Genomic DNA, 12,345 nt, shown 5'->3' on the forward strand with positions numbered 1-12,345 from the left:
GGCGGGGGAAGGGAAGGGAGGAGGGAGAAAAGGCAGGAAAGGCCGGGGAGCCCGTTCTGCTCCTCAGACCGAACCCCCGTTTCGCACCGAATTCGGCGTTTAAACCTCTCCCCGTCGTGAAAGCACGCGGTCACCGTCAGCCGTTACCAGACGTGACTGCGAGCTGCGCCATGAAGTAGCGCTGAGGAGAAGGCGACGGGATCGCCGCGTTACTGCTGACGGCTATTGTATAAATTCTGCCCCGGCACAGAAGACAGAACGGCTTTTTCTATTAAATGCTCTTTATTTTTATCTACATCCAACGACAAAGAACGCCTCTCCTTAAACAAAACAGCTGTGCGCCAGGCAGACTCTGCTCCCAGGGCAGAGAGGGGCAGCAGCACTGCTGGCACAGCACACCTCACACAGCGCCTTCAGAAAGCTTTCAGAAGGCAGACGTGCAGCAAATCCGTCAACTTCAGCATCTTCAGTCATCGTTGAAGCTTTTCACGGTGTTCAAATTAATACGCATTGCATTTGGGGTGAATTTTTGCTAACAGCACACATGAAGTTTCACAGACCCAGCTCCAAGTCCTCCAATTCCTGCAGCAGAGCACTTTCCTTCTGAATCTTCTCCAGCTAGAACAAGCACAATGCCAACAGCTGTAGCTCATACAGGAAACCAAAACAGCAGTAGCTGTAAAGGTCCTGCACTCCTCCCTGCCCAGCAGCACCCCTGCACGGCCACAGCTCGGGTGCCCGCTTTGAAAGCTCCCCATGAAACAGCCACTGCATCACTACCTAACTGCTCTGAAAAGCCTGATACAGATTCTGCATGATTATTTGATAATAGGCAGAACAGTACGACAGTACGTGAAGAGGAATCTTCCAGTCCTGCAGGCCCTGGCAGAGTATGCCCTAATTTAGCTGACTTGGTTATCGCAGCAAGTCATAGCAGAATACACCTACTGGCTTTCTCTGTAGCTGAAGCCACGTTGGGAACCCAAAGCTGACTTTCTAATGCATTGCACTGCCATCAGATTGTCCAACACAGCTGTACAGATTAACTCGCAAAGAACGGGAGGAAACATGGCAAATGAGACTTACAATATACCCAGGAGCAAACAGCTTGCCACAAACAGAGCAGTGTGTGCTCTACACACAAAACTGTATGTATTTTCTTTCTGAAGATGCAGGATTTCACTTTACATGTTCTTCCTGTGGACCAACTCCTTTTCCAATTGTTTAAAGGACCAGAAGTCAGATACCACAAGCTCAAGCAACTCCATGTTTTTTCCAGACAAGGTCATTGTAAGGCCAAGATACAGCCTAGTAATGAAACACTTGTTTTGCCATTCCATTAGCACTCTTTGTCAGTACTTGCATTGTATTTTACATAACACACAGAAGTTGTGGTTACAGCACAGGTGGCCACACGATGAATGCAGGGTATCACCTCAGTGGGGCCAAGGGGGTGGTCAGAAACAGAAGTAAGGATCCCAAGTAAATGAACAGCAGGTATGCTCTGTGCAATCTTTTGAATGCTTGCTGCTAGGAACTCCTTGTCTCTGATTTTGAATTTGAAAGGATGCAACAGGTCAAAATCTTTCAAAATTTAAGCAGTACCATCACAAAGAACTATGTAGAAAATGCAGGGGCAAAAAACCAAACCAAAACAAGTGAACTAGTCAACTGTACAAATCTTAACAGTACCTGATTTTTCTCTAGCTGTTTGCCAGCAGCTGCCTGCTCTTTCAGCTGCTCAATTGCCTTTAGTTTCTGTAAAAAAAAAGTAATATAAAGTTAGCCAAAACCAGAAAAAGAGACACAGACGTTCCTGCACTTGCAATTGCTAGATTTACCAGGAGGCTGATCTCAGTATGGAAGGCACTTTTCCTTTAAGCATCTCCAGATGCTCATTCCAGAATACCCCTAATAAGTGATTTTTTTTTTCCCCAAGAACAAGACATCTTCAAGAACAGGAATACTCGTTTCTGAAAAACACCACACACCATCTGACTGAAGGGCCAAATCCATTTACAGAAACAACTCCTCCATCACTATTCCTCTTTACCACACATTCTCTTTAGAAGGCCTGAAACATCCATCAGCGCACAAAATGCAGGAGGCAGCCAAGAGGAAAAAAACCTCTAATGGATTTCACAGGAACAGAGAAGATTCTCTAGCCTGAACAGAGCAACTTCCAATCTGAAACTATTTAAATTTGAGAATTTCCAAGACTGGCAGTAAACTTTGCACTCATACCACTCAGAAGTTAGGGAAGAAATTCAAAACCACACAGCATAGTTTCCTTCTCAAATTCAAGATTCAACAACACTTAGAAGTGTGCTCCCTTTTTCTCAAAGACAAAACAAAAAACCCTTAGAGATTAAAGGAAGAAGAGGATCTGTCTTGCTTAGAATCAAAGCAGGTTCCATTTGGGGTTGGTGAAAGCAGACCAAGAACAGGAACCTCATGCAGGTGCTTTTTAAGAACAAACACAGTTAAGCTCTTTCCTCTCATTTATGAGGATTCTGTTGCACATGCAACAATATTTGTAACAGCATACTGGAATGCTCTTCCATGCACTTTTGAGCAGCTTCCTTACTGTCTAGGCTGACGGGAGCTTTAGGAGACATAGTAAATGATGACTTCTATTTTACAGCACAGAAAAGCAAAGAAAGTTGGTTGACAAATTCAGTAAATTACCACCTATGTAAACTGAGCTCAAGTCACATTACAATCACACTGAATCTTAAAGACCATCTCTTAGGGAAGTATGTTGTTCTTAAAATAAAATAAAATCCCCTTACCTTTTTTAAATTCTTTATTTTCTTGTCAATTTCAGGATCTCCTGATGTCACGACAGGCACAGCACTTCGTGGTGTATTCTGTGATGCTGAAGACTTTGTGGAGTCCTGACCGCAATCAGTTTTGGCCTCCTGTAAGCAAGTAAGTTAAAATAGATAAATAAATAAATATCACACTATCTGCAGATTACAATGGAGCTGACAAATTTTTTCAATCATCTGAATTAATCTATTTAATATTTCTTCCTTCTCTGATTTGCTAGTGTTCTCCAAAATTTGTAAATGACTTGCTGTGATGCTTTGTGCTAAGTATTATAGAGGTAATGGCTCTTCTTGGAATGTAATTCACATTGTTTCCTGTTTAAATTCTACTTCCTGTAGACAACAAACACAAATAGCATGGGAAAACATCAGTAAGGGTGATGTGACAAACACAATTTACAGTCTGATGGGTCATTAACTCTGAAGATAAAGAAGGAGTTCTAAAGTGGTGTAAGAAATGTAAAAACCTAACCTTTTATGTTAATTCAGAACTCTGTATAAAAATTGCAGGTGATTTTTATCTGCTTAGCTGAAGAACAGCAAGCAGAGGGGTAAAACAGAAGAGCAGAGCTCTCTGGTCTGCCCTGGTAACCCACCATAGTCCGGACCCGCAGAGAAAGGCCGTTCTCACCTTCCCAGTCTGGACAGAACCTTGTGGATTGCCAGAAGGTGAAAAGGCACAATTATGTAATCTTAACATTTGTTTCAGTTAACTGAAACAGCTGTCATTAAGTCATCCTTTTACATCTGCCTTAGTCTGACTGAAACAGACCACCCACCCCAGAAGACCACTCATGCAAAATCAGCAGATGGCTTTCAGGGCAGCTAATATCACTACTCTGAGACTGGTCAGTGTCATTGTGAAAACTGATTTAACATTATCCTTGAAAGAACAGCTTTTGCTGTACCTGTTTAGCAGCTTTCTTTGCTTCGTGTTTCTTTTGATTTTTCAGAGCTGTTTTAGACAGTGGCTTTTCACTGCTTCCTGACTGTGGTTTCATATTCTGAGGTGGCTCGTCCTCATGCTGCACAGAAAATCACATGGTAAGAAAAGAAAACTGGGTTGCTGGGTTAGTTTTGTTGTTGTTGCTATTTAGGTAGGTTTTTCTGAGGGGTGAGGGAAGGGTGACTGTTTCATCTTTTGTTTTTTCTCCTTCCTCTCCCAAGAAATTTATTTTTCTAGAATAAATCTTTCAAACAGGAGCAAAGTATCAGTCAAAGAGGATTATCAAGGAAACCTCTAAAAAAGCCCCATAGCATCCCTCGCCTAGTTACTCTTCTAATGTCTCTCATTAAAAATAAATGCGTGTTTGAGGCCAAGCTTCCAAAGACGGGCAAAACAATGAACACAACAATTTAGAGCATACATGAAACAATCTACTTACAAGCTTGGAACTTGTTACAGGTTTGTTTCTCAAGGCCGGAGGTCTATAAGCTTGAGCAGGTTTGGGCTCAGCACTCGGCAATTCACTCGGGACTGCCTGGTATTTCACTGCTTTCACTGGGAACACTCCATCCAAAAATGGCTGCCAGGAAACTTGCCACATTTCCTCATTTGATGGAACTTCATAGTTGTGTAAAACAGAGCCAGTGTAGTGCCATATCTTATACCCGTTACTGACTCGCAGCCGGGGAGCGCATGTAGCTGTTACAATATGCTCCCCATCAGGGCACCAGGCAAAATAGGTGGAATCGGAGGCTACTGGCTTGGAAATGAGTTTGTAGTTTTTAACGTCCCATACTTCCATCTGTCCCCTGAGATTTCCAAATCCTGCTAGTACCAGGATGTGTCCATGGGGGCTGTAGTAGGCAGCATTGCGAGGACCGGTTCCAAAATCAAACACAGGGTCACATTTCAGATTAAAAACTGTTGCTTTGGCAGGCATAAAACCATACACAGCACAAAACTCGACAGAATTGGGGTTCCAAACAACATCATAAATAGGACCATTTTTTGCTAAAGGAAAAGGAAAACATGCAGCCATTGTTATGAGATTATATTATTTTCACTTGTACTGAAAAGCTATCAATGATTCTGATCTTCATGCTCTGCTAAAATCCTATAATTTAATTACCGACTGAAAACGAGTTACACTAACAGTAGTGGTGGAAACAAACAACATTACATTCTCATAAGGTTTGCAACAATAACTGCAAACATTCCAAATTACCTCCGTAGGGTCAGCATCAGCACTTTAACAGTAAGCACACTTTTTCAAGTACAACAAATTCCTTTTATTTTTCCTTGTTACTCAAGTATGTTATCTCAGGACCTTCTCAAACTGTCCCACTGGAATCCTGCAAAAACAGGAGTTTTATACCAGCTGGATACAAGTTTCTCTTCCTTTACTTCAAGAAATATTGCACAGCTCGGCTTTTAGAGCTTGAAGTATTGATTTAGGTCATCTCTGCACCATGGTCACGTGCAATATTTCATAAGACAGATTTTAAAGTGGGGGAGGACAAAAAAAAAAACCCATGGTTTTACACATATTCATGAAAACATGATACTGCTGGAAGCCATTCTGGGAGTTAGGACAATAGGAGATTTACAAAACAATGGATTAATGACTGGGATTCATATGAGGTGTGCAGGGTCCACCATAATAACGTTTTGTAACGTGGATACATTTACCTACATTTCAGGTAAGTGCCAAGTGCACCAAACATAATCCTTAACTCGGAACATTGACTCAAAATATCAAACTGGTTCATTCTCGTTATTCTGAAGCCTCATTATCTTTAGGAACCTCATTATCTTTCAGCCATGCAACTGCACTCCCTGTGTGCTTTCCCTTTTAAAAACTTTTTAGGTGACATTATCCCAATGCAACTGCAGAAATGGAAGTCTGGAAGAAAATCATCTCTACAAGTTTCATGACAGTAAGCAGCTGGAGGGGATTAAGGCAGCTTTAGATGGGCTTCAACAGCTAAGGCAAAGGCTGCAGCATGAGCACATACTGTTCAAAAATGAAAAACCCTCTGACAATGATAGCATGGAAAAAACTTCCAAACTGGACCTCAGAAGCAGCTAGATGATGAGAAAATACCACACAGGAGATTAACGAACGTACTTTCAGTTCAAACAAAACACTGAAATTAAGAATGTCTTCTTGCTTCTCCCACTGTATCATTTTTATATCATAAAACTACTTCTGTTTTACTACACAAGATGCAGAGCCTCCGTTTTCCAATATACTTTAAAAAATTGCTCTCGCTCTGTACCCTACTTTTTGAGTAACAATCGATTGCATGTCTCAAACCCTACCTAGAACTACTCAATTTTGTAACATTTCAGATTTCTCAAACATTAAGCCGGCTCCATTCTCTAGGTCTTTCCTTGGCAAACAAAACCAGTTCTGCTCTTGTGCAGCCTCACAAAGGAATTACTTGCATATTTTAATTAGTAAGGCTGGTGAAACAGCATTTCCCACAATTGAGAGCTACTCACGTAGTTGCACGATGGCACTTTCCCCGTTTGTTGCAATGTAGTGCAGGGTTTGCTCTCCATAGTACGACGCACCTGTTTTGTCCACGTCAGTGCTAGCTATGACCAGCACAGCAGTGGCTGCAGAACACACAGTTATTTCAGTACAATTGCTGAATATTACATTAGCTTTTTCACAAGCTACCATGCACAAAGAGAAATTAGTTTGACACTGAGTTTTACAATTAGTTGCCTGCATGTCAGCGCTGTTATCATTCTCTCCTCAAACTCCTCCTGAACGTGAACCCAAATCAAACTAATATCCTTCCCATCTCAGGAGGGCGTAAGCTGAATCACTGCTGAGTTACGAGAAAATGAACGTGCTTTCACAGACATTAAAAAAAAAGATGTTCAATAGCAGCAACAGTGTCCTAGGCTTTTCATCTAAGACAGAAAGAAGGCATTCTGGTCATTAAAATGAAATGCTTCATCAACAGCTTTTGTCTGCTACCTGAGACAGACGCAGAGAGGCCAGGTGATACCTTCCCTGTATCCCAACCACGGGCTGAAGTAAAACAGGTGCATGTGGTGGGAGCAGTATTACTCTGCATCTGCTCATTGCTCACAAACAGCAGAGCAAGCAGAGGACTGTGCTACTCATCCCAGTCGTGGCATGTCTGTGTATCTACATCAACGCATAAGCTTACGTTTACAGCTTTAATGCATTACTGCAGAATGCAAAATTCAATTTGAATTTGCAATTCAATTCCTGAACTTTCTAGAGCATAGAATACTCTGAATTATGATACAGTAAGGGGAAAAAATAAAAAAATACACATGTCAGAAGTCAGCGTGGAAAAGTTCTGAGCACTGCATGGTGTTCAGAATTGCACCCTTAACACTGCATCGGCAGCAATGACCGTCCTCAGTACTTATCTACACATGAAAATTAAATGTAAAACTCACAAAGTGATTAAATACCTTTTTTGTTCCATAGCATTGTCACCTTGTCAGCTTTAAAGAAACTCTTATTGGCCAGCGCAGATTGAGGTCCACCAAAATTGGGATACTGATAGAGCCTAACAAATGATGGTGCACCTTTACTGCCTGGAACGTACACAGCAACCTAAAACAAAGCAATGAGATTTTATTGCAGATTAAATTCTTGGTAACACGAGGTCTATTCACTACCAGTACACCACACCAAAATAACAGTAATGTTTGATGAAAAACATGAAAAAATTGGAAACAAACTGCAGCAGTACCTTGGTTGGCTGTGCTCCTGGCGATAACACAAAGTCATTAACCTTTTGCAAATGAAGCTTATTTGCAATAGTATCTGCAAAAAAAAAAAAGTTACAGATGTGATGACACCAAAGAGCAGCCCGGAATACTCAGCAGAACTTTCTCTTGAGTCTCTATCATGGATAACAAAGGTTTGATATAAAGACAAACAACCATTACCTTCCCATTCCACCAAACAGGAGGTCTGACTAGTTTTATTTACAAAAATACAACTCAGATCAAGCCTAGCTTTGAAATCTAGTATTTAGAAGTTCAAACAGCAAGAAAGCTTCTGAAGCCTAATTGCATACAGCCTGTGTTTTAAGCAAACAGTATCCTTCATCTTATCTGTGCTGCCTTCATAGGAGGCAGCACCACATCCACGTAACACACACCGTTGCACAGTCAGGGGTTCTCCACTCATAACTTTACTGGCTGACTCCTCCTGATAGGAGGCTTTCACAAAGGCTGTTCTGCACTGAACGTTGCTCCTTTACGTAACAACTCACAGGAATTACACCTTGCCAACTCTTAAAAAGTAAAGAAGCAACACCAACTCACAACTGATTGTAGCAAGGAAGCTGGGGCTGAACAGCAGGGCTCACGCTACAGCAGAGAACGCACACTTCCCTGGTGCAGAGTGAGAAGGGAGCTGAGGGGACGTGGGTGCCTTCAGACACCAGAGGAAATAAATCACTGTTTTAATGCGGGATGAAGGGAGAAAGAACAACACTGCTCCTGCACTGGAGAGGACTGAAGCAGAATACAGCGTTTGTCAGAATGGCAAACATCAGTGCTACGGGGTGCGTCTTGCAAGGAGCTGGAGGGAGATGAATTCCTAGCACCACTTCCAAATCCCACAGATGGGGCACAGAAATGGGAGTTTAATACCGATTTTGTAACTAAATTACAAAGAAAGAATTGCACAGATGGAATAATAATTTATTGTAAACAGACTGCACTGGGAAAACAGCATTCTTAACAGTTTCATTTCTGCGCCAGAAGTGAAGACAGGAGGGGAAAAAGGAATTATGTGCAAGTTCAGCATATGAAATTCTCTAGGAGCATGAAAGTAGTTCATTGTGCATAATGACTACCAGGCTCTGTGGTATTTTTTCCTGTTGAGAAAAAGATGGAAAGAATCTTTGTACAGGAATAGTTATGCTGAATAAACCAGTCGTGGTAAAGAAACAAAGCACTTGTGACTGCTTCCTGAAATCCCTCTCCTCTGACAAATCACAGCAGAAAGCTTAGTGTCATTAACAACGGTAGGACTAATGCTCAAGAAACTCTTACAAGGCTGTATGCACACACACACACAAACACACTTTTTTTTTTTAAATAGTAATTCTGTTCTAAAAAAAACCAACCAATTACAGGAGCCCCACAGCCCATCCTGCTCCTCAGCAGTTTCCCTTCATTCCTGTAAATCAGGCTTTCTTATTTGAAAATGCATTTGAAGTAGATAAATTAATGAAAAGAAAAACAAACAATAAAGAAAATATACTTAATTAAAATACAGTGATTTTGAATTTCCAGAACTAAAATGGAATACGTGAGATAAAAAGCAAGCAATGTAAGAAATGAGAAAAAAGTAGGGGGGGAAAAAAGGGAAAAAAAAAAAAAAAAAAGAGGCCTATGTAGAACACAGTGACACTCATAGAAATACTTGCTTACTGAAGTTGTTGTTTTCAAAGAAGTGCACTTCATTGTTCACATTCCGGGCACAAATACTTTCGTCATCTGCCCAGCAGGGACACCTACATTTAAATAATAATAATTAAAAAAAAAAGAGCAATAATCTCAGATATTTTTCTCCTCCATTTTTAAAGCCAAACAAGTTCAAGCACAATGCACAATACACTTCAGACAGATAAACAACACTGTCTCACCGTCCTTCTCTCTGGTGCAAAAAGACAGTGGATTTACACTAAGGAATGAACAACAGGAGCTGAGCAAGAGGTACTTATAAGCACAGTTACTTGCTTTCAGCTAGCAGCAGACAACATTCTGAAAGCCAACACAACACTAGAAGTTGTATTTATTCGCCTGTATCAGATTTTGCAAGCAGTTAACACCTAGAAATGTTACTTACCAGTTCTGCATCTTTTTCTGGATGAAAGACTTCAAACACTTTCCAGTTTTCACATCATGAAGTTGTAGGTTGGGTGCCCCTGCTGAGCCATCTTTGGCAGCTGCAACAAAAACACTGCACTGAAGCAGTGGTCTCCTGGGAATAAACCTGCTTGAATCATGATGTTTCCAACTCGTGACTCTACAAGCAACCAAACTTCTTTCAAGAAACATTCCTCCTCCTGTCATGCTAAGCTCTGGGATGTTAATTGCTTAACCCATAGTATCTCCAGACTTTCAGCCTGCAGAAGGAACTAGCATTCAGAGGTGCAGGGACTCCATCACAAGTCTGTCACCACTGACCCCAAGACATCTTTTTAAACATCTCCTAGCATGCCTCCATGAGCCCACAGCCAGCATCTGGTAATGGTGCAGGACAGCCAGCATCACACCAGTCGTCCCACGCCACAGCACACCCCACAGCCTTACCTTACAGCCAACCCTTTCACTTAGGGACAGCGTTTACACCATGCACGTCAGACATGCAGCTTCAATAAATCTGTGGCTTATCTGAGTTAGGAACAAACTCCACACAGAGGTAGAGGAGAGAATAAATGTTTATGTTATCTGCGTCCAGAGGCGGATGTAACCACTCTGAGACAACTCCTGATTTGTCTACGCGTTATAAGCTGCTTGAGCAGCATTTTATCGAAACGCCCCGTTGGCACAAAATCAGGCGGCATTTGTTGGGAACATTCACTTAACAGAGCGATAGTTGGTACTGCTTTGTGAGAATGGGCAACACCAGGTGCTTTCAGAAGCTCCTACCCCTCGCCTCCTTTCCTATATATTTCAATAACCAAGTCACTTTCTGAATGTTTTCTATGTTGCTCCTTCAAGCAGTGAAAGTGCCACAACGGCAAATCAAGTAATGGAATTAAATGAAATTAAAATACACATTTACCCTGCGTACCTTTGTAGTAGGTAAATACTCACCTGAATAGGCCTGCCACGTTGCCAGAATGTTATTCTTTGGTGAGAATTCAAGACAAACGGTCTTCGGAAGATCAAAGGAACGCAGCAGTCCTGCACTGGTGACGTTAACAATATTTACTCTGGAACCAAAAGATGGTATTTCAATGAAACATGCTTAGATGACATAATTGCCAAGGTAACTTTTCATGTATTTGGTTCTGTTCCAGATGTGCCCAGTGGTACAAAACGAGAAGACCTGTTTTCTCCTCCCGCTTTTACTACATTTTTGAAGGCACATACTTTAAAACCAGACACCCGAGCATAACAGAAACTGACAGTGTGAAAGCACTGGTCGAAGTGTATCCTGTACTTCAATATGTAACATTTTGACTCCGAGTCAGAGGCAAGGTATGCTCCACCCGCAGAGATTCCATCCATGCTTCCACAGAGGAGGCTAAAGATCTTCTAACTGAATAAAAATATGTGGGATGAACGTCTATGAACTTCGTTAACAGTTCAGGTGTGACATAGCAGATTTTCAAATTTCTTTGTAACATGTTGAAAAATATTCCACCTCCACAGCTAAACAGCAGCCCAGCACTCACTGCATCTCAGAACATACCGTCACGGAGGAAAAAGAACAACCAGCAGCAAGGTTGTGCTACTTGGACTAATCGCAGAAAACCAAATACTGCTGTATTGGAAACAGGAAAAAAAAAGTCCACAAGCAAAACAACTAAAGCATATCCAGGTTACAGGGGAACGTGTGCATTATAAATATGAAAAAAACAGCAAGTATTTCATTTAACATTTAGAAAATAAAGCCACTACTTCAACAGCCTTCACATAAACAAGGTAAATATCGCAAAAATTGACCCAGTTTACTTTATATAAATTGACTAGCATCATAAAATGCACCAACTTTTCTCCACTGCACCAGGCAAAGAGGGAACCGTCCTTGCTAAAAGCAACAGCTTTGCAGTTTTTTCCAAAGTCCCTAAAGAAATAAGAGACACACATTAGAATTCAAATGTGTTGCATAAATTAAAGTATTTTTAAAAATTAAAACACCACAACAATTTTTGTCTCGTATTCCAGAATCACGCTTTGTAACAGAAAGAGTGCAGCTGGACTGTAGCACCATGGATGGTCCCTCCCAATGGAGCTATTCTATTCTAATTGCTCAGCCATTTTCACATTCGCAGTCAGGCCAAGGTAAAGCCTTCAGAAGCAGATTTCTGAACAACTATCAGTACGGAAAAGTTCACTTATGCACACATTTTTCAGTTCTGAACTTTAGATCTACTTTTCAGCAAAAAATCTGAAAGCCAGAGATCAGCCCAAGAGCGGGACGTGATGGCCTTTGGGGTCCCTTCCACCCCACGATGCCCAGTGACGCCTGCCCAGCGGTGCCGAAGGCCCCACGCCGTTACAGCACAGTACCTCTGGAACACCGGACTCTCCGTGAAGCTGGGCGGCCCGTTCACCATGAAGAGCCCTTCGGAGCCCCGCACTGAAAGAGGAAACAAACACACAGACGCTGCAGGTTCACAGAACTGTCCAAAGCCAAACTTTGACCTCATTGACTTACGAACGCTGAAATCTCGCCCCTTTCTCGCATTTAGAGTTAACGAGACAACTAAGTTTGTAAGGAACGCCCCGCACGCTGACCGCCGGACTGAAGCAGGGCAGCGCGGCACGAGGCGCCCGCAGCCCATCCGCGCGTTACCGCCGCGCAGCGCAGCCGAGCTCCGC

The 12,345-nt window shown here is 42.0% G+C and overlaps 1 protein-coding gene and 1 long non-coding RNA gene across 2 annotated transcripts; one reads left to right on the top strand and one right to left on the bottom strand.

Moving 5' to 3' along the window:
• Nucleotides 1–282: 282 nt before the first annotated feature.
• On the bottom strand, nt 283–12,339 carry EIF2A (eukaryotic translation initiation factor 2A). The gene is made up of 13 exons (XM_010717067.3): nt 12,034–12,339; nt 11,513–11,587; nt 10,612–10,730; nt 9,638–9,737; nt 9,220–9,302; nt 7,524–7,597; nt 7,240–7,384; nt 6,283–6,399; nt 4,217–4,788; nt 3,740–3,856; nt 2,793–2,921; nt 1,693–1,758; nt 283–618 (listed from the first exon to the last, which is right to left on the bottom strand). Exons 1-13 carry the CDS (start codon nt 12,306–12,308, stop codon nt 553–555), a joined length of 1,938 nt encoding a protein of 645 aa, XP_010715369.1. The 5' UTR covers nt 12,309–12,339; the 3' UTR covers nt 283–552.
• On the top strand, nt 3,789–6,004 carry LOC116217036. Its single transcript, XR_004160888.1, has 2 exons — nt 3,789–3,875; nt 5,645–6,004. It is a non-coding gene; the product is annotated as an uncharacterized LOC116217036 (long non-coding RNA).
• Nucleotides 12,340–12,345: the final 6 nt, after the last annotated feature.

Source organism: Meleagris gallopavo, chromosome 11 (assembly GCF_000146605.3).
Source record: "Meleagris gallopavo isolate NT-WF06-2002-E0010 breed Aviagen turkey brand Nicholas breeding stock chromosome 11, Turkey_5.1, whole genome shotgun sequence".
Lineage (NCBI taxonomy): Eukaryota > Metazoa > Chordata > Aves > Galliformes > Phasianidae > Meleagris > Meleagris gallopavo.